At 40.1% G+C, this 23,627-nt stretch overlaps 1 protein-coding gene across 1 annotated transcript in view; it reads right to left on the bottom strand.

Moving 5' to 3' along the window:
• Positions 1 to 23,627, bottom strand: part of SOX6 (SRY-box transcription factor 6) — a 572,111-nt gene that overhangs the window by 455,325 nt on the left and 93,159 nt on the right. Inside the window, exon 2 of the mRNA XM_054970704.1 lies at positions 16,722 to 16,959. Coding sequence (XP_054826679.1) covers positions 16,722 to 16,955 — 234 coding nt within the window. The 5' untranslated portion in view covers positions 16,956 to 16,959. The remainder of the gene's footprint in view (positions 1 to 16,721; positions 16,960 to 23,627) is intronic.

Below are 23,627 nucleotides of genomic sequence, written 5' to 3' on the forward strand. Positions count from 1 at the left end.
TTTAACCATGGTAATATGTGATATCTAAATGCTGCTTTAGACATTCAGAAGAATAATATACTTTTTCTAACAGTAATGGAGTAAATTAAATATCACTTCTGAGTATATGAAGCTTGGTTCAATGATTGAATTGCACATTTTTGCACTATAAATTCCCTGATCACAATAAACAATAAACTAAAATTATTTTATGCACATACCTCAAATAATTCTGAAAGCAACCCCAATATACATTCTCCTCACATAGAAACATCCCCTTTTTTCCTATTTGGAAGTTTTACCAGAGCCCTACACTTCCTAATCAACAGCCTAATCAACTATGGCGCACTGTTAGTTCACCTTTCTCCCCACTCTAAATTTCGAGTATAGAAAGAAGTTAACATTTTGTTTTCAACACTGGCCCTATAACTGGAGCCAAAATCTCCCCCTAATGCTTATTTCATTACTCTTTCTTGTCATATAACCTGAAATTAGTGTTCTTCCATGCTTCCTCCAACCATGAGAGACCCAGAACTATATCTTTGGAATGACAAGATCCTTGGAACATGTGCCCTACTATTTTTCTTTCAGATTTTCCTTTTGGATTATTTACTATCTGGGCATTGGGTCCAAAGCCTATGTGGGAGGAAGAGGGGCTCCTCGCCCCCCCCAACCAGTACCATTTTGGCTCAGGAAACCAGAAGGGGGAAGACATGCCTCAGTTCCAAGCCAAATCAGGCACTCTTCCATTTTAAGATACTTTTCCCACAGTGCTGTGTGACTGTGGGGAAGTGTCATGTCTAGGGAGCCCCAATATGACTATTTTTAAAATTTAATACATAATTTGCTATTTTTGTTTGTTTAAAACATTTATTACCCACCTTTCTTTCAAAAGTGGTCACGGCAGCTTACAGTATAAAAATAAACAACATAAATATATTTAAAAACCAAAGATAAAGAGTTAAAACAAAATTTAAAATACATTAAAAAGCGGTCCTAAATAAAATAGTCTTCAGCTGCCTCCTGAAGACAGAGAGTGAGAGGTGCAGGCACATGTCCCTGGGGAGACTGTTCCACAGTCATAGGACTGCCACTGAAAATGCATCTCCCATGTACCAATCAACTGAGCTTCTTTGGTTTAAGGGGCAGTCAGGAGGGCCTTTCCACGTGATCTTAATTTTTCAGGCAGGGATGTAGAGAAGACAGTCCTTCAGATACCCTTGTCCCAAGACATGTAAGGACTTTAAAGGACAGAATAGCACCTTGAATTATGCTTGGGAGTGGATTAGAAGCCAACGTGGTTGCTGAAATATTGGCCCAATCTGCTGTTCGCGAACAAGCTGTTCATGAGGCCCCATTCTAAACGAACAGGTGGTCGTTGCAAGCCTTGTTTGTTGCTCTTCGTCAAGCCAGACAGTCTGGCACCTGCAATCAATTCCCATGGCAACTCAGGCAGGGATTGTCTGAACTCTGTCTGAACTCCTGCTGTTGCCCTGGAAACCCCAATCTAAGCCCAATTACCTGCCAACTTCTTTTCCACACTGTGACACTGAGAGATCTCTGTCTTTCGGTGCTACATCTCTGAAGATGTCAGCCACAGCTGCTGGCGAAACATCAGGAACTTCAATGCCAAGACCACGGCTATACAGCCCGGAAAATCCATAACAACCATCGTTCTCCGGCCGTGAAAGCCTTCGACAATACATGGAACATCACATTGTCTACCATTACTCTATTTATTCTACTTGAATTTCAATATCTATTTCCAGTTGTCTATTTGGCCTAGTTTATTTGCAACAGACAGAGTCGATTATGTAAAAGCGTATCTACACCACTGCAGGAATGAGTAAGCAGGGGGGAAATGGTAAGGGAAAACAGCATCATGTGACTCCATTTATGCCAAAAAAAAATGTGGCATTACCATATCATGTGACACTCTATGAATCCCTATTATCTCTATGGTTTTTACCACAGAGATCTGGAGGATTCCTGGACCATTATACAACACAGTGATATTGCTTTTGCTTTTTTTTGGCCAGAAATGTCATTATGGCATCACAAAATACCATTCCCACTGTCTCCACAACTCCACATCTTTCTTCTGGTTGCCAGCTGGCAAAGGCTGGCAACTCTATCTACACTAGTTAACCTCTTCACATTATTTATTTAAATGGCTTTCCCTCTCTATCCAGAAAACACAAGATTATAGTTCTGTGACAAAGTTAGACCATTTTCAGCATCCTCACAAAACCATAATTCTCTGAAACTAAAGCTGTGACAGGTAAACTGAGAAAAGCCTTAAAAATGTTCACACAGTAGATCTGTACAGTCTGCATTGTTGCATATGACCTAGAAGTACAACGGATTTTCTCAGTTAGCCATTAAACTAGGCCTGCATAATTTTATATGCAGCAAGCCTAATGTAGCCTAACAGCTTTATATTGTAGCTTCCAGGTGCTTAGCAATACCAATAAGGCAGTCAGCTTGCATGTATAGTGGTTTGATTATTGGATGAAGACTAGCAACAACCCTTGAACCCTTAGTCTGTTCTCAAATTTATTTGGTCAACCTTCGGTCAGTCACACTTCCATCACAGGTTGCTATGAGAATTTATTTTATTTATGCTATTTACAGTTTACCTTTCTCACTGAGTCTCAAGACAGATTACACAGTGTAAGTCAATATGATCAACATCTGGGACATTCAATAACCAATACACTCAATAAAGAATACAATATAAATATGAAAACAAAAATACCTCCAACCAGGGCCTTCCCTTTGTTGTTGCACTAGGAATGAGACATCCCTGGTGTAACAACAAAGGCTCCAGAGCATGCAGGAGCATGCCCCAGAGCTCTCATTCCTGTTTCCTGTACCTTTTCCCTCCTGCTGGCCAGGTAAAAGGCAGTGGGGGTGGGGGCTAGGAGTGGAGGATCTCCCACCTCAACTAGGGGATTTGGGAACTCTAATCACTTCTGTCTTGTCTGGGTTCAGTTTCAATTAGTTTGCTTTCAGCCATTTGACTACCACTGTCAAGCAGCAGCTTAAGATTCTATTGCATCACCAGAGCATTTTGGATAATGTCATGAGCCAGCCAGTTGCCGCCTCCTCTAAGGATGAGGAAATGGGAGGATCAGGCCCTGCACCAGTGGAATCTCTGTCTGAGCAACTGGATTCAGAGGCAGAGCCAGCAAAGGAAGCATCAGGAAACAAGGGCTGCTCATTCTGGCAAGAATGAAAGAAATGGAACAGAGGTCAGAGTGCCAGTCACCACCAGTGTCTCCTGAACCAGCTGAGTGTAGGAGATGCCGGGAGTGTTTGACAGCCTGGGAGAGATGAAGAAGCGCCTAGGTAATCACACAGCCGCTATCAACACTAGCTCCTGAAGCAGAGTTATCACAGGACCAGGAATGACAAGCCAGTAAGAAGCAACACCTGTGCCTCAGGGATTAGTCAGCTAATTAGGCAGAAAAAGGAACATGCTGAGCAGGGTTTATTGGGGAAGCAACTATGCTTGCCACCCTCTTTTGGAGGTGATTTACGCAGTGCATTGCCCTGCCTGCTGCCTTGCACCCTGTCTTTCTAACCTGTGCTTGATTTTCAGCTAGAAAAACCAGCCCGTCTCCTGTCCCAGCTCCCTAGCTTCTAACCCTGAATCCCAGACCTTCCTGCCCCCTGGAGAGAGCTTTCGGCTTCCTGACTCTGTACTGGTTGGTGACCTTGCTCTTGTCAATTGCCCTGTTTGCAATTATATCTGTGCACTCTGGGTAGAGTAAAAGTGCCAGGCTCTGCACTGGATGCAACATTTGGTTTGATGGCTTATCATTGTGTTTGTACATTCTGGAGGCTCGTGTATGGCAAACACCAGACTCACCATTGAGCGCAAAAGATAGCAAGATAGCACACAGCATATTTAGCTGTGTGTCATCTGCATAATGATGATGTCCAATTCCAATGTACACATGATATCTCCTAAAGGCTTTACACAAAGGTTTAATTACATGAAGGATAAGATTACATTCTATGGAACCCCACAAAATAGTTCCCACACTGAAGATAGTTGATTTCCCACATCAACCCTTTGAATCCATTCCAGAGGGATGATTTAAGCCAGGCCAAGGCACATCCCTTGGCATCTACTCCAAACACCTTAATAAGATAGCACAATCTGCTGTATTGAAGGCTGCAGGTAGATCTAAGAGGAGTAATAATCAAACATGGTCTTTGTCTATATTCAAACAGAGTTCAACAACTAAAGCCACCAGAGCTGTCTCCATCTGAAACCACACCAGAAAGCATCCAGATTACCAGTTACCAACAAAGGCGGTCCTGCTTTCTCAATCACTTTGCCCAGGAAGGGCAGCTTAGAGACTGGGCGATAATTGGCCATTTTTGTCTAAGGATGGTTTTTAAAGTAGTGAGTGAATAACTGTCTCTTTGAGTGGATGAGGGATGGCCCCCTGAGAAGAGAAGAGAAGAGAAGAGAAGAGAAGAGAAGAGAAGAGAAGAGAAGAGAAGAGAAGAGAAGAGAAGAGAAGAGAAGAGAAGAGAAGAGAAGAGAAGAGAAGAGAAGAGAAGATGGGAGATGTAATCTCTTTGGAAGAATGATGAAGACAGACTGCAAAAATGGGAGATATTTTTAGTCCCATGGTAGGCTGCCATATCTTGCTAGTACTTTGATTTCAGCTCAGTGGGTCACAAGTTGGGGAAGTCTGCCTTAGACCTAATATAAATAGGAATTATTTCTGAGCATTTCATTCAGGCCAGGGGATCTTACAGCAGAGACCATTATCCCTGGACCATGCATTAGTACAATCAACTTCTTGTATAAGACAAACACAGTCTGCTGTAGATGGCAGTAACTAAGATTGCAATAAGAAACACAATTGCTTTTAAATAAGTCCCACTGAACTCACTGGGAACTTCTTATCCCTTGTACTCAGGCTTTTTGTACACTTCCATCTCCTTATGATGGGCAAATCAAAGCACCCAATATAAGAAAAATAGCAGTGATACTGCTCACAATGGTTTACTGGATTGTTAACTACAAAACCCTCTTGCTGTTTTCCCCATCAGTTTGCTTTCCCTGCACTAAATAGTCCAAGCTCCTTTCTGATTTCCCTAAGGTTCACAAGGTTTCATCTGCAATGAGACAGATAAAAATGTTTTAAATAAACACATTATACTGGGGGGAAATTAAAGTGATTTTTAATAAGAGCCCCTTTTTTGACTGTTTTTCTCCTAGTGGAATAGGCCTCCATAAACAGGCAATGTCAAATGTGCCGTTCATATCTCCAAAGCTGCACTAGAAAAGCTTTTTCCACCATTGCTTTACATTGTTCTTCACTGTAAAATCCAAAGGGATGGTGATGAGATTCTTGAAGTGGAAGGCACTCCAGGTCTGACAAGGCAGTTGTTGCACATTGCTGAATCTGTAAAATGAACAGCAAGCACAAAAGGAATTTCCAAATGCAGCTGCTATTTCCCATTTGTTACATCCTTTTATTACACCATATAAGTACACAGCTGGGAAATACTATAGAGTGGGAGTTAAAACAAAATATTTTGGCTTCCAGACATTCAGAACATACAAAGGACTCAGTGAAAAGCAATTCCTGATATCAAAAGGGAGTGAAAGTTTGAAAACATTTCTACTCAATGTGTAGGGTTTGGTTGTTGTTTTTTAAAAAATGATAACATTACATTCAATATACTATATGTTATGCCTCGTTATAACACAGGAAATGCAGCACACTGTGAATGCTGGAAACGACTTCTTTAGTAATTTTCTCAGGCCATTTCCATATTCCATTTTCTTTTTTTAATCTCACACAGCTGCATATGGTGGACACTCAACACATCCACAAAAGATACTAAGTTGATTCATATGTAATAAATTGGCCCAAATGTGCTCAAGTAATTTTTCACAGAAGTTATCGAGACTCTTAAGTTGTGTAACATCTTTGAGCAAACTTGCTCAGAGACAGAACGTGCAGCAGCAGCTTTCACAAGTGAGACTTGTACAGCACCAATAGTCTCAATCACAGAAGTTGGGGTGGCATCTTCCATAATCTTCTCAGATGTCACACTTCTCAGATGACCAGACCCAGACTACTTGCCTGAGATGTTATTGGTGCAAGTCAGCACCAACCCTTCTGCACTACGCAACTGCTATATAGAACAGTATATGGTTATGTTCCTTTCCTTTTCCTTTTTTAAAATATGCATCTTTATGTTTAATCCAAGTAGTGCTCATCATGGCTTGGATCCACCAGAGCATTTCCACCCACATTTCTTACATTCTCCTCATGCTGTATCCCCAAGAACAGCATTGCAGTGGTAGAGAGGCAAGAAACAATGCTCTGCAGGCAGAAATCCTTCCATCTACAGATTTGTTGCAGGCAAAGAGCTATACAGTCATGTGATTTTATCTCTCTTCAGAGAAAATGGAGAAATCTGTTGAATAGACATACTAATGTTGATGCACCAATGGTCTGTAAAGTTATAATAGCCCTATGGTAAAAAATATGTAGTATTTGTAGATGAGTAAATTTGTAAAAGTACCCCTCCATTGACCATACTTTCTAGTCTTTCATCTGATTCCCAAGTATTTTTTCCTCCAGATAATAATATACAGCTTGTGTACAGGTTACACCACTTGCAGTGATCTTGTGCCAGCTACTGTCGCCATCAGCAGTAGCTGAAACATCCCACATTTTTATATTGTGGGAATGGCAAGTAAAAAGGGATGTTTTAAAACTGCACACAGTTATAGCAGCCTGGAAATGCCCCAGGTAAATGTTTGTGCAAATGAACACACTAGGGTTGCTCCAGGCATTGATGGGAGGAGGGGGAAAATAAAACATGCATAACTATTTGAATATTTAATTGAATCATAAGGCTCATGCCTTTATCAATATATCTAATTTTCAGCATATCCCCATCTGTAGATATTTAAATCCAGAGACTGAGACCATGTACAGATCATTCTACAAACCTGGGAAAGTCACAGACCAGACTAGCAGATAACTGATGTGGACATAGGTTTGTATTAATTTGCAGAAAAATCTGAAATCATAAAAAATAAGCCAAGAAAGTTTTAAAAACACAAAATAACAGAAGCAGCGTCTGTAGCTTTAAAAAACAAATGCCCTCTGCGGCCATTGCTAGATAACCACAACGGTATTGACAGTGATGTTTTGAAGACAAAATGGAGGGAAATTATGTGAGTTGCTTTGGTTCTCCATTGTAGAGAAAGGTGAAGTACAAATGAAGTAACTAAAAATGGCTGAAGATGGGGAAGCGCAAATAAAAGGTATGTTGGTTGATTGATGGAGGAGAAGAAGAAAAGGAAGCAGGGAAAGGGGAGAAAATACTGGAGCGGCGAGGAGGAGGGGAAAAAGGAAATAGCAAGGAAGGGGATAAAAGGGAAAGTTAAATGCCCCACAAAAGTGTACGCCTGTACTCAGGGCTTTTTTTCTGGGAAAAGAGGTGGTGGAACTCAGTGGGTTGCCCTCAGAGAAAATGGTCACATGGCTGGTGGCCCCGCCCCTGATCTCCAGACAGAGGAGAGTTTAGATTGCCCTCTGCACTGCTGAGCAGTGTGGAGGGCAATCGAAAATCCCCTCTGTCTGGAGATCAGGGGGCGGGGCCACCAGCCATGTGACCATTTTCAAGAGGTTCCAGAACTCTGTTCCCCTGCCTTCCCCCTGAAAAAAAGCCCTGCCTGTACTGAGAAAAGTGTTTTGGTCCTAGGGCCTAGGTCTGATTAGTAGACTGCAGATACTGGTCTGACCTTAGGCCAGACCAGACTAGCAGATAACTGATGTGGACATAGGTTTGTATTAATTTGTATGTTTAACAAAGGCTCATGGGGCATATGTTTGAAAGGGCCACTGTGACTAGAGGTAGTATAAAGAAGAACTAGGTTAGCTTCAAAGACTGGGAGGGAGAGAGAAGCACTGAAGGCAGTGCTGTCTGAGAGGCAAAGCTTGTTTCCAGGCTTTGGATCCAAATCAGACACAGAGCTGAAACTGCTAGCGGGGAAGGATTGAGCACTTATCCCTTGGACAGCAGTGGTGGCTAAGAAACTGCTCCTAGGGCAACGAACAAACTCAAGGATTCATCCAGCATATTCATAAAAAGAGTTCCTGCTGTTATTTGGGACTATGTTTCAGGAATAACCTCTGTAAGAACCCATAGTACTGTGGTGAGTAGGACTCTGCTCCGGGGACACTGGTTAGTGAACCAGTACTAATAGCTTTGGGAAAATTTTCACAGTTGTGTTCTGTTATACATTTTGAATTTCTGAACTTTACTCTAGAAATTGAACCTGGCCCTTGGGACTCTGGGCGGTTAACAAGTCCTTGAGGGTACACCACAGCACAACTGGGCCACAGCTGGAGGATGGCCCCACACAACTTGGCCTGGCAGCAAACACCATGCAACTTGGTCATAGTTTTCCTGGCTACAAGGGAGAGAGGAGGAGAGAAATTTGAAGACAGGGGAAGAGATAAAAGTGGGTGGGAAGGAAAGGGGGAGAGGCTATGGGTGCTTTCTGAGAAGGGAAAGAGGAAATACTGGGGGACAGAGAAATGAAATGCTCTTGTGGAGACACCTTGCTGATCCCCTGCTTGTAACAATGCATTCGCCATAATAGATGGTGTCATATGTCTCCGTTCATTCAGGTTCAAAGTCTGAATCCTTTATGCAAGCAACACTGTTATATAAAAAAAAACCTTGCTAATCTTCTGTTTGTACTTAAGACCAAATACTGTCAATCCTATCCATCCCTCATTTGAAGAATTATATGCAGCCTATTGGATCTCTCCTTGTGGACATATGGTTAGCTGCTAATGATTTTCAGGAACTTTATCCAAGAGACCAGGGGCATTTTTTTATGAAACAAGAAAAGTGAAACCAGAAAGCTAGGTAACCTGAGCAAAGTTCATGCACCTGTTTCAGAAATCTGATAATGGGAGAATGAGTTGAAACTGTTTCAGTTTATTGGAGGTACAGCAAGTGTTAACATAAAGTTCCATTATTCAGAAACATAGAAAAGTATATTTGGAAGATTTGCAAATGCAATAAATACAGGTTCAATGCCATACTCTCTTCCTTTTGATTTTTTTATGATTATTCTCATAATAAACAACATATATGTTGTTACTCTGTAAGCAATATGTTTGATCACATTTAATTTCATAAATCTTTAACACTGGGATTCAGAGATACAGTTTGTTCTCTTAATGTAGTCTGAGTAGATTATTTGTACCTTGGGGGAAGCCAGAAAGTTTAAGAATCACTCAAGAATTACCACACAACCATATGGAATAGAACATTTTATCCAGTTATTAGAATGTCATGAGTTAATTATTTCCTATCTTAAAATGAAGTCTGTGCAATCAATGTGCTATACACAACTTTGATGAATGCTCTTTCAGTATCTTCTCATGAAAGAAAAGTCTATGAGCGGCTACTATCCATGGGGGAAACTAAAAGGAACCTACATATTCTGAGACAGCATACCTCTGAATACCAGTTAAAGAAAGCAACATCAGGGGGAGGTCCTGGCCTCTTTACCCTCTTTGTTGCCCCTTTAGGGCTACTGGTTGGACACTGTGTAAAACAGTATGCTAAACTTAATGAACCAAACCTTGATCTGATTCAGGAGAGCTCTTCTTTTCTTTTTAATATTATCTTTTAACTTAACCATCATACAATGGCTGCCCATCCAATCTTTTCCTAATTCCTAATTAAAATGAGAAAGAGTAATGCCCCTTCTGTCTCCCTCCTTCTCCTTAATGTGTGAATTATTTATTAGGAAAAGATACATGATCACCTGGGCATAGGACAGTCAGGCCTCCTGCTGGCAGCGCTCTGTGCCTGCTACCACTCCAGTTTTTAAGAACCAATATCTTCTGCATCGTTACAACACTTTCAGGGAAAAATTTCCCAGAAAGTGAAATAGAATAGTTCAAGGAGTCTCTGGAAAATCTATGGTAAAAGTATCACACACAGCATCACAGACTTCCCCATGTCCCTCCTCCAAGCCTCCATCAGTTGCCAGGCACAGCCTGGTAACCATACTGATATAGGCTTAGAGCAGTCACCATTGTCACCATTAGCTCCAATCTCCTTGGTAATCCAGGACACCAGTAGCATTCATGAAGCCAATAAAATTAAAAATATTCAAGCAGTAGTGAAAACATCTGTAGTTCAAAACAATTGTTGGGCTTGGCCCTCAGAGTCATAAGAATTTATCAATTGCCTGTTTCCATCTTCCATTCAAATTGGTTGAGAGTTAGGTAAGCTTTTCATCTTCATGTTAGTGCTAATAACAGTCTTATAACTTTAATACATAGTTGGATAATTCATATAACAATACTGTTTGTAATGTTTTGCATATAAAGAAGTTTGTGCATTTCTGATGCTAATGTGGTTTTTTAAATATATATATATATATATATATATATATATATATATATATATATATATATATATATATATATATATATATATATATATATATATATATATATAGTGAGTTTAAATGTACGCCTCTGAGGAATGAAGGAGGTCACACAACACAAAAGGGAAGGTGTTCTCAAAGTAAAAGCTTGGGTAAAGTAGAAAACTCCTGAAGCTCTGTGTGAATGGAAATAAGAAGAGTGTAGGTTGTGACCAGAGCACTCCTGAGGTATAAGTTTAAAGTAAATTAAGGAGGAGCTGGACTAAAGGTCCAAAGGCAAAGGTTTTAAAAGGTTAAAAACAGGTTGAATCAAAACTAAGTAAATCATTACATTGTTGTTTAATGTGTGTAACAAACTATTCTCAAAATCTACGTTGACCTTTTTTCACAGCAATGATTTGATTGTTGGAATCATAAGAGGCAAACAAAGGTTCTTGCTATCAGAATGTTAAAGTCCAGTGTTTATTGTTTTATTTACATTATTTATAATCCACCTTTTCCCGTGAAACTTAAAGTGGATTACATAGTGTAAATCAATATGAGCTGGAACATCCCATAAACAATGCAATAGGTTACAGGAACAGTTTATACACAGTTGTATAGTCTTCAGTCTCTAGCCCTTTTCCAAAGTATCTCTTGAAACCATTTCAATACAGTATATACCTCCTACCTGCATAAAAAGCCTTCCTGAATAATTCAGTTTTGCATAGTTTGCGGAAAGCCAGGAGAATGGGAGCCTTCTTAACTTCATCAGAAAGACCATTCCAGAAGCCGCAACATAGAAAGCATATGCACAGACATTTATTGATTTTGTCCACTTGCATGGCAGCACCTGTAGAAAGACCTGTCCAGATGAGGAAAGATGGCATCGTGGAACACAGGGAGAGAGGAGGTCAGGTAGATATGAGGGGCCAAGGCCATGAAGGACTTTTTATATGATAGGCAAAATCCAGAATTGAGTAATAGATGGTAGTAAATGGAGTGACAGTAGAATGGGAGTAATATGCATACTCCGCCTAGCTCCTGAACTATCTGCACCACTTGGAGTCTCCAAATTGACTTTGAAAGGAAACCTATGTAGTCCAGTATTGATGTTAATGTAGTGTGGATCCAGGGGACCAGATTGATTGTGTCAAGGTAGGGGCCATTTTCCAGGCTAGTCTGAGTTGGAAGAAGACCTTTTTTGCAGCTTCATTAATTTGCTTCTCTAGCAGCTGTACTGGATCCAGTATAACCCCTTGGCTCTTTACCAAGTCAGCAGAAAGTCCCCCATTTCTCTGTTTCCCAAAAGGGCATTGCTAGCATGGGGATAAGCCTCAGCATGACTTCCTTCCACATAGCCTTTTACATTACTTTCCTGGCACAAGGAAGAGCTGCATGGCAGTGACAACACAGCTGACTGAATCTCCACAACATCCACTCCAATGTGTACTGTGTGTCAATGTAATTATTAATAATTGATTATTGATTAATTATTTTAATTGATTAATTATTTTAATTTGTAATCCAATACAAACTCAAGGCTCAGTAAACTGAGTCCCCACCACCACCAAGTTAGAATTCCTGGTTATCCCAAGCCAGTAACAAACCAGATTGGACACAGCTATAGCCAAATGACATGTGCAAGAGTTAAATGGGATTACCCCAAGATTCAAACCCTAAGATTCATAAACTGTTCCCCCAAATCCCCTTACATCTGACAGTAGTCTACTGCACTGGCATTTACTGTTATTCGAGCTGTGACAGAGAATGATCTCTCTCATGCACACACCCTCCACTTAACCCTAGCGCCTAGAATACTGTTACAGCAATGATCAAGTGTCAGGAATAGAGATGGGCATGAACCGGAAAAAAACGAACCGTGCAGTTCATGGTTCATCGCATTTCATGAACCATGAACTTTCATGAACCTGCTCCAGTTCACGAACCGGTTTGTTTGGTTCATAAAAACATCACATCCAGGTCAGCAAAATGTCACTTCCGGGCCAGCAGAAGGCCATTTCCTGGTCAGCAGAAGGTCTGCAGGAAGTCCATCCTCTATTGCCTAGGAAATTGATTGGTGCCAGGCTGTCTGCAGTGATGAACCAAAAACCGAACCAAATGAACCAGCCTAAAGTTCATGGCGGTTCGTCAGAAATGGGCTCTAATGAACTGCTGGTTCATGAATCATGAACTGGCCTGGTTCGTGATGAATTTTGGTTCATATTTCGGTTCGTGCCCATCTCTAGTCAGGAACCCTGGGAAGATTAGTTTTCATGGGCCCTAGCAGCATTCCATACACCTGGGAGAGGAAGGAGAAAGAAGAGATGGCAGGAAAGAATTGTCTACTGGTGCTGTAGACCAGTAAGCAATATAATGTGGGGGAGGGTTCTTCTTCAGGCTGGATGAAAATCCAACCCAAATTCAAAGTACATAATGCTTGTCTCATATTTAAGAGAAGAAACATACAATATAGAGGCTTTTATTCTGAATCCAACTTCAGACCAACATCTGCTCAGAGATTAGGACAGAAATAGTCTTGTTCACTCTAGTGTTTGCCTATGCTGAGAAATGGACAGGGGGAATGCAACTCTGTTAATTTTCCTGGATTTCTCAGTGGCTTTCAGACCGTTTGAGTTTTGTCCTCCACACTCATCATTTCCTGATGACTCATCACCAGCAGGCATTATAGGCAAATATGCAGCATGCTCACTCACAGCCAGATGTGATGTCACTTCCTAAAGTGACATTAGTTTGGTGTAGCGGTTAAGAACGCAAGACCCTAATCTGGAAAACCAGGTTTGATTCCTCACCCCTCCACTTGAAGCCAGCTGGGTGACCTTGGGTCAGTCACAGCTTCTAGGACCTCTCTCAGCCCCACCCACCTCACACAGTGCTTTGTTGTGGGGATAATAATAACATACTTTGTAAACTGCTCTGAGTGGGTGTTTAGTCATCCTTAAGGGCGGTATATAAATCAAATGTTGTTGTTGTTGTTGTTGTTGTTGTTGTTGTTGTTGTTGTTGTTATCATCATACTGGCTGTGGGGCTGATTTTGGCCTCAAACCAGCCTCTCCTACAGTCAGCATGATGATGTCACTTCTGCAAGTGATGTCATCACAGGCCATCTGGGAGCACTCAAATGCTTTGCATGTACACAAAGACAAAGAAACATGGTAACTGCTGCCCCTCCTGGTTGCCAGGAAGGCCTAGCCAGGGAGACCTGGCAACTGGATTGGCTCCAAAATAAGGGGCTAAGTGACCACTGTTGGATACAGCCCATCCTGGATAAGATTTCAGCCCCCCCCCCTTAAGAATCACAACTTGGGAATACTCCTGGACCTATTACTGTAGCAGGATATTCATGCTGACAGGTACGGCTTTTGTCTCCTTAGGCTGAAGGTCAGTTATGCCCTTTCCTAGAAAATATTGACCTAGCTACAATTATTTGTTTTCTACCTACATCCAACTGGATTTTAGTTCTAACGTGGAGGGTTGAAGAGTGTTATTGGTTTTATTGGTTTCAACTTTTCAAATAAAATAATAATAGAAAATAGGACAACTATTTTGAGGTTGGTTGTTGTGGGTTTTCCGGGCTGTATTGCCGTGGTCTTGGCATTGTAGTTCCTGACGTTTCGCCAGCAGCTGTGGCTGGCATCTTCAGAGGTGTAGCACCAAAAGACAGAGATCTCTCAGGACACTGAGAGATCTCTGTCTTTTGGTGCTACACCTCTGAAGATGCCAGCCACAGCAGCTGGCGAAACATCAGTAACTACAATGCCAAGACCACGGCAATACAGCCCGGAAAACCCACAACAACCATCGTTCTCCGGCTGTGAAAGCCTTCGACAATACAACTATTTTGAGCTCCACATCTCTAAAAAGTGAGTTTCATATGTAATGCAGTCTGCACAGCTTCTGTGGACTCTTCCATTGCAGCTCCCTCCTCCATCCCCTATCAGAGCCACCATTCCTCCCAACTGTGACTCTCACGCATCCTTTAAAGCCCATTTGTGCCACCAGATCTAAAAGGAGCACGGAGGAGTTCCTGCTCTGCTGTTCTTCCCACTAAGCAATATGAGATTGTCCCAGAAGTCCTGACATGTAGCATAGATTCTCGGGAAACTGCTGAAAGAAGCAGAGTGCTGTTCCATTACACCCTCTTCTTCCACAGCCACTAAGTACTTTTCCCATTGGGAAACTGAGGATCAACCCAGAATCTTCTATCAGCAGTTGACCCTCTTTCAAGCTGTGGACTTCAGAATGTACCTAATCATGCCAACCCCAATGCCAGATTTGAGACTCCTACACTATGTTAAGACTGCTCCTGCTTACGTAAGTGCCTCAGCCGGGCCAGAGCATAGCGACAATCAAATCTTATACAGTACAAAAAAACAAAAAAACATTTACACTGGTATTTCTGATGTTAAAAGATTGTACAATGTTTAACTTCACTGAAACTGAAAATGCGTTAGAAAAAGGACGACCATGAAATTTTTTTAAAAATCTATGGCTATTTCTTGTTGCTCATTTAGATAGTCAAATTTTACTAGCAATCCTTGTTAACCTGAAATTAATACAAAAGCATACAGAAACCTGCAAACAAACAAGATGACTAGGAGCCTGTAGTCAAAGTATTGTCTAGTTAGTTCAGATCAACATACACTTTCCCATCTACACCAGTTTTCAGTCCTTGTTGCCCTCTAATGTAAGTGGTCATCCCTTGCCTTTGCCATATTTGCTACACCTTTAATACAGGCCTGTGACATAAAAGGTCACAGGGTCCCTGGATTAATGCAGCTTGGTCTGCATCAGAGGAAATTCCAAGATGGCTAGGCAGAATGTTGCTGGACCCAGCCCAAGAGATTCAGGTATGCCTAGAATGTGCATGTAAATGCAAAGGACTAGGGTGATTGGATATACTATCTTCCCAGCAACTGGCCAGAGATCATGACTATAGCGAGCTTCACTGTGTCACCCCATTAGCACATTCCAATGCCCTCTTCCCGTGATTACATTTCCTACCCTAAGCTTGGGAGCAATCAATCAGCATCCATAAGTTAATTTCTATCTCTGGGAACCTATATTTTCTCATATCTAAATTCATTGATTCAGCTCTGGTAGAACCCATTAGCAAACCTCCCCTTTTGTAACTCCCAGAGACTGACCTTTACGGTCTTTGTCCCAATGGCTGAGGGGACTCCCACAGCCTCAGGACTCGTTTTGCCCTATAAGAACCAGGGCCCCATTCAAACTGTCCACACTTACTAGATCCAAGCACTGCTCCCTTAGGGTTGCTTCCCTAAGCCTTCCTCTCCTGGCTGAGAATGCGGGACGTTTGAAGCTACTTCCTTCTTCCGTGGACTACTCTACTCTCCGAGACTGGTAAATATACTTTCCCCCCTCACTCTATTCCAATTTCTGACTAGCTTCCTAGGACTCTGTGTGTGTGTGTGGGGGGGGGGGTACTGGTGGAGACATCCCACTTTTACCCTTCTTGCATGGCCTTCCTCCTTGCTGCTAATTCCCCCCACTTACTTGCAAGGAGACCAATTCAGGTAACACTAAGGGTTGCCAGTCATAACACTGCACAGATAAAAGAAGCCAAAACTGGAATAATTCCCTTGTCAGAGTATACACTGTAGATGTAGAACTAACTCCCATTAGCCATCCTTCTTCTTAGTCACCTGTATAGTTCTCCAGTGTCTTTCCTTAATCCTACATAACATGTAACACGCCTCATCTTGAACACTGATGTTTCTTCTGAGTCAATTTGTCTTAGTTCCCTGTTTCTTCTGTCCTTTTACTCAAACCTATCCTATGTCCAGGTTCTTCTTTCTTAGGGCCAAGCTACAAGTGACGAATGACACTTGAACGGCAAGTGGATTGAGCAGAGGGCAAGTGAACAGGGAGAAATACACTTGCCGTTCAAGTGTCATTTGTCACTTTTAGCTTTTAGTCTTTTATCCTGCACCTTCCTTCTGCAATGGCTCTGGTTTTCTATCCCTTAGCTGCATACTGGGTCCATCCAGAATCCTCAGCCTGATATTTGAATCTCAGTAACTCTTGTAACTTTTCCTTCTCTTACTGAAGCAGGACAGCAAGCTGGTTGATTCTCTGAGTAACTAAACAGTGTCAGAAGTTTCCACATTATTAGCTCAATACAATATAAATGTCATAGTATTAAAACATTAATCAGGAGGTAGTACGTATTGTGATAAATGGATGCACCAGTTAGAAAGAAGAGTTGTACTAAAATGTTCTGCAAAATCAGTTACTGATAGTCACATACCATTCTATGCTGGGTTGAGATAACACTGTTCCAGTCAGCTTCTTGTTGGATTGTAGAGACTAGAGTTGGTAGCTCCTCGGAGTGAGGTTTGTTGTGCAATATAGTGTGCAGAGGCAGATGGGGAGCCACAAGATCATCATTGTTGCCTTCTTCCTGCTCTTGTGATGCTAAGTCCTGGTTCGTTGTTTCCTCTCCATCAGCTGCAAATGGAGAGGTGGCCTGCTTGGAAGACATTCTTCTGAAAAAAAAAGAACAAGAAACAAGACATATTTTTTAAAAAATTTAAAGACTGTGAAAAAATAAATTCCATAAAAAAATGCTTTTATTAAATATGTTATTACTAAAACTACAGGCTTGTCCTATCAGTTCTCCCTCAACTTTAACACAGTATCCCTAAACCAAAATGGGAAGAAGTACACCAGCAGACAGGACTCCCAGGTTGGAAGGCACTCAATTTGGTACTGGGAAACAGAGGACGAGTACAAATTTGGTACTGGGAAACAGAGGACGAGTACAAATGCACTGTTCTTAATCACACAATGGATTAAAGCTGAAAGACATTCAGTTGCTGATGTGAATAGATGCAAACAGAAAGTTCAAAGCTGTGGAACATGTACACCAGGCATATGGAATGTGAGAAGTATGAATCAAGGTAAACACAAAATTGTAAATATTGTAATCCTGAGTGTGAATAAACTAAAGTGGACTGGATTAGGACATTTTCAGTCAGAGAATTATAAAGTGTTTTACTTTGGGATTGCCAAACTCAGAAGAAACAGTGTTGCTCTTATAGTGAGTCGAGATATAGCACAAGCAATCAGGAGCTATAAAGCAAAGTTGGATCCAATAATAATAATCAGAATTCATAGAAAGCCTATCAACATAACCGTCATTCAAGTTTACACCCTAGCTATAAATGCTGAAGAGGAAGAAATTGAAAGCTTTCATGCAGGTGTGCAGGAAGAAATTGATCATACACCTAAACACGCTGTGTTGATAATCATAAGTGACTGGAATGCAAAAGTAGGAGACAAAGCAGAATCAAACATTGTTGGAAAATTTAGACTTGAATTATAAAATGAAGCAGGAAAGAGATTCATATAATTTTGTGAAGCCAAGAAGTTGTACATTGGAAACACATGCTTCAGGCAACTGAATAGATGATTGTATACATGGGCATCACCAGATGGCCAATAAGGAATCAAATAGATTAGATAATCAGAAGCAGAAGATGAAGAAGCTCCATTCTCTCTAGTAAAACAAGACCAGGGGCTGTTTGTGGTACAGATCATGAATTGTTAATATCAAAAATTAGAATAAAGCTGAAGAATCTCAAAAAATCATTCTACCAAAATATAATTTAAATAACTTTCCTGAAGAATTTAAAGACCATGTAAAGAACAGGTTTGCAGTACTATGTTCAAGTGATCACAAACCAGAAGAACTGTGGGCTGAATCCTGAAACATTATGAAGGAAGAATACACAAAGACTATTCCTGTAGCCAAGAGAAAGAAGACCCCTAGATGGATGACAGATGAAACTCTTAAAATTGCCAAAGACAGGCAAGAGCCTAAAGTTAAAAGTGATAGAATCCATCTTCTAAGTGCAGCTTTTCAGAGATTTGCAAGGAGAGACAAAGAGCCAAAACACACGTTAAGAAAAACCTAGGTTCAGCACGTGTTCTCTTACCTCAAGGTTTGCCGGGATCTGTAGGAGTCCTGGAAGCTTAAAGTAGGCGTCCTGGAAGCTTAAAGATCTGTAGGGGTCCTGGAAGCTTAAAGTCCTGGAAGCTTAAAGGATCTGTAAGTGTCCTGGAAGCTTAAAGGCGTCCTGGAAGCTTAAAGCTTAAAATACAGGCGCCTGTATTTCCCTTTCCCTTTTTGCTGCTCTGTAAATGCTAAACTTTAAGCTTCCAGGACTCCTACAGATCCCGGCAAACCTTGAGGTAAGAGAACACGTGCTGAACCTAGGTTTTTCTTAACGTGTGTTTTGGCTCAAAGAGGACTAACAAAAAAGGAGAACAAGAGATCTGTTCCTCAAGATCCAGGAAAACAATGAGAAACTCAAACCACAGGTAGGGAGGCTGAAAGATCAACATAAAATATACTGTCCAATCAGAACAAAATAAAGAAAAGATGGAAACAATACACTGAAGAACTACACAGAAGAGATGAAAGGATGACAAATTCCTTCAAAGACGAAGCTATTGATAAAAAACGTGCAATTTTAGAAAGTGAAGTGGAAGCTACAGTCAAATTGGGAGAAACAAATCACGAGAAGTAAAAAGGATATCAAAAGAGGTATTTCAAGTGACAGAAACATCAAAATCTTAATAAGAACATGTCAACAATTATAGAAAACAAAAAAAAATGGCCCAAAGACTGGAAATGCTCCATCTACATTCCAATTCTGAAAAAAAGGAGATGCCAAAGATTGCAGCAACCGTTGAACCATTACATTAATTGCCCATGAAAGCAAAGTGATGCTCAAAATTCTACAACAAACACTCTTACCATATATGGAATAAGAAATGCCGGATGTTCAACACAGATTCAGAAAAGAAAGAAGATCTAGAGATCATATTATAAATTTACAATGACTAATGGACCATATCTGACAATTTCAGAAGAAAATCAGCCTGTGTTTTATAGATTATAGCAAGGCTTTTGACTGTGTGGATCATGAAAAACTATGGATGGTGTTAAAAGAAATGGCTGTGCCACAATATCTGATTGTTTTGATGTGCAGCCTGTACTCTGGACAAGAGGCTACTGTTAGGACAGAATATGGGGAAACAGAAAGATTTCCAATTGGCAGAGGTGTCAGACAAGAATGTATAATCTCCATGTCTGTTCAGTTTATATGCAGAACATATCATAAGGAAAATCTGGATTAGGTTTAGATGAAGATAGAGTGAAAATTGGTGGAAGGAACATTTAAAATTTGAAATATGCAGATAAAACCACATTACTGGCAGAAAATAGTGAAGATTTGAAATGACTACAGATGAAAGTTAAAGGAGAAAGTGACAAAGCAGTATTTCAGCTATACATCAAGAAGACAAAAATAATGATTACTGAGGAATTACACAGTTTTAAAGTTGACAGTGAAGAAATTGAAATAGTTAAAGATTTCTATTTTTTGGCTCAATCATCAATCAAAAGGGTGCAATCATGTAACCAAAAAAACTTGGAAGAGCAGCGATGAAGGAACTAGAAAAGATCCTTAAGGATAAAGATGTGTTGCTAGAGACCAAGATAAAGATAATTCATAATATGGTATTGCCCATTACTATGTATGGATCTGTTCTCCCTAGAAGCTAAAAAGACGAAACTGAGGCTATCATACTTTGGTCACATCATGAAAAGACAAAACTCACTGGAAAAGAAAAATGGTAGGAAAAGTGGAAGGCCATAGGAATAGAAGAGGCAAAATAAGATTGCTTGACTCAATAAAGGAAACCAGAGCCTTCAGTTTGCAAGTTCTGAGAAAAGCTGTTAATAATAGGACGTTTTAGAGGTTACTTATTCAGAGGCTCACCATAAATCAGAAGCAATTTAACCCACAAACTACCAAAAGAAAAAAAAGTCATAATTAGTGATGGGCACAAACAGCAATACAAACTAAAAAAAGCCACGAACAGCTCAATCAGCTGTTTGTGAACAAGCTGTTCGTGAGGCCCCATTCTAAACAAACAGGTGGTCGTTGCAAGCCTTGTTCATTGCTGTTTGTTACTGTTCATCAAGCCAGACAATCTGGCACCTGCAATCAATTCCCTTGGCAACAGGAGGCAGGGACTGCCTGAACTCTGTCTGAACTCCTGTGGTTGCCCTGGAAACCCCAATCTAAGCCTAATTTAGCTTGATAAGCAGGTCTTCCTTTCAAGTGTGGAGCTCCAAATTTGTTACAAGAAAGCAAAGAGCAGGGGGGAGGGGGGTTCCCAGCTCTGGTTTTGCAGACAGTGAGGGAGAGACAGTTGCTGTTGGCATTTTGAGAGAGAGACAGGGAGAGTGCATTGGAGCTTGGATTTTCTTTGTGTGTGGTAGGAAAGGGATCTACCTCTTCAGGTTCCAGGGCTGCTGCCAGGCTCTGGGCCAAGATATTATTTATTATTGGTACCTTTCCTGCTGCCTGCTCAGGTAAGGTTTCTGGGAGTGGTGTGGTAGGGATATACCCCTTGAGGTTCCAGGGCTGCTGCCAGGCTCTGGGGCCAAGCTATTGTTTATTATTGGTACATTTCCTGCTGCCTGCTCAGGTAGGGTTTCTTGGAGTAGTGTGGCTGGAGGAGGGCCTGCTGGCCCCCACGAACAACGAACAATGAACATGTTCATGAACGGGTCATGTTCGTCAATGTTCGTTGTTCATGGATGGCGATGAACAACGAACACCATGTTCGGTTTTTTTCTGTTCATTCCCATGTATAGTCATGATCAATTGTTTCAAACAATGGGCACTCTTTCAGTGCTATCTACATTGATTTATGCTATAAATAAGAATCTCTGGATCATATTTTTAGCATTTAGTTTCAGATTGAAGTAGGTGAGTCCTGTATGAGTCAAGGCATATAGTGTCATCACATTTGGACTACCAAATGGTGTCATTTTTCCTAGTCTTAAGATACCATGAATTTTATTGACATACATAATTTCCCCCCTCAGCATCTTCTTCCCAAAGAGTTGTTCCTGTGCATCAACATAATTTTAGCAGGCGTTCAAGCAATGACTAGCTATTTGCAAAATTAGACTGGAAATCCTCTGCTCCCATAATCAATTAATTATGGAACATTTGTCTCTTACAAAACAAATTTTACAAGCTACTAGCTAAGCTGTTCCAAAAAGGTCCTGTGATATATTTGTTTAAAGCATTATTAACTTGTAAGCTATTTTTAACTGTAGCAAAGTACTGAAAAAGTCCTGCATAATCATGTAAAGTAGCACTCTGAATGATTTATAATTTCTGTAAGTCTTAACTCTTCTGCAGTTTCCATGCTATACTGACCATTTATTACAAGGTGTACACCATTTGGAAAAATAAATGTAAATGTCCATAATTATAAATAAAGATGTTCAAGTATTTTAGTATTGTAAATTTTAAAAATGTCTTTCACAGCATGTTCCATTAGTAGCAGTATCATAACAATATTTTTCATTTTGGCTAAGACGTAAATTATTTGAAATAAAAGGTAAAATAATATTTCATATAAACACTTTAAAAACTGAAATAATAAATAGAAATATATCATTGGAGTCAGATCTTCATTTTTAAAAAATAGTATATGCTAAAACTGTGTCAATAACACAAGAATAAGATCTCCACCTTAATTACTCTTTAATAATAATTGATTTCAGACAATTTCCTTAAAAATGCGCAAATCAGTTAACAGAGGAAACCACACGAGCATTTTTCAAATTAGCAAATCATTAACTCAGTAGTACTGTTTCTATAGACAAATAATTACTGATTAAAGAGCCTGGAAATCTGAGACTAACAGTTAAATTTACAGATCTGACACATGCTTTCATGAATATTACAGTGAAGGAAATATCAAGTGTAAAGAAAAATAATTAAGTTAATTCCAATTTAAACAGTAGTTTTTAATGTACCAGTCATGTTTCACATAGGATTTAACAGCTAATGCTAAATTTCTCACAATTAATGAGAAGACACAGATTTAGCATCCTACTGAAAAAAATAATACAGGTTCAGTTAATCTAATTATACACAGTTCTAAATAAGAGCACTACAAGCTTTTGTAGTAATCCAAAACATATTACAATATTGATAACTGTTCAGTTTTTAAAAACTACAAAAATGGTAATACTGACTTCATATTTTCTTGGGAAGTACAAACCACTAAAATTTAGTAGAATCAGCTTGCTGTAAACATTGCAGCCCTTGTATTGCTAAAAATTACTTAAGGGATATTTAGCTAAAGGATCCTGTATTGTATTCTTATGTTATTTACTTCATTGTGTTGTATACTTCATTGGGAACAGATCAACAATAGCTGTCACACAACAGTCCAAGCCTAACTTGCAAGTGCTGCAACACAGCAACTGTGACACTACTTTGGGGTTCCAATGGCATGATTCTGGCCATCAGAAGTATAAACCAGCACAAGAATTTGGGACCAAAGTGCTAAAACTGTGCTAAGTGCTAAGACTTAATATTTTTCTTTAAATCTGTATGTACTTTATTCCATTAACAGTGTCATACAATTGTGAACAAATCTCAAGTGGTTTAAGGCAATGGCACAGTTAAAACAGTTCTTCGGAAGAGAATTCTATTCACTTGAGCATTAGGAAGCATCTTCCAATTACAAACAGGACTGACTTCTTCCAGAAGGAATAAGCTCTGTTGCTTTTCTCAGTTTAAATTAATCATGACACAAACGCAGAAATGAAAACGTCTCTTAAGAATAATTCCAACTACAAACTGCGCCAATGAATAACAGTGCACAATCCTAATTAAATGCAACTGTGCAGCTGCAAAAATAGGTTAAATCTGTCCAAAGCTATGAGATGGCTTTTAAAGGCTGGTTTGTTAGGGAGTGTTTTCTTAAGGAAGGCTGGGCCTTCGGTCTTAATCAGCCAATAAATTATTTCCTGCAATTACATTAAATAGAAAATTATCTTCAAATTGGGAATGTTAATTGAAAATCAAAATTCAGAGTGAAGTTTAGGAATTACATGCTGAATATAATTAGTCTGGAAAGACTTCACCTCAATTTCATCAACAGGCTTTTGGTAATTCCTCAAGTGACCGTTCTGAAAAGCTACCCCATTAGGAGCGCAATACAGTGGAAACACCTTTTCTTTCTTTTTAAACGTACACCGTTTCATACTAGTTTACACACATATGCTCATACCCATTACAAACATCCAATGCACACAGAAACATTTGCC

This window comes from Eublepharis macularius, chromosome 2, assembly GCF_028583425.1.
Source record: "Eublepharis macularius isolate TG4126 chromosome 2, MPM_Emac_v1.0, whole genome shotgun sequence".
NCBI lineage: Eukaryota > Metazoa > Chordata > Lepidosauria > Squamata > Eublepharidae > Eublepharis > Eublepharis macularius.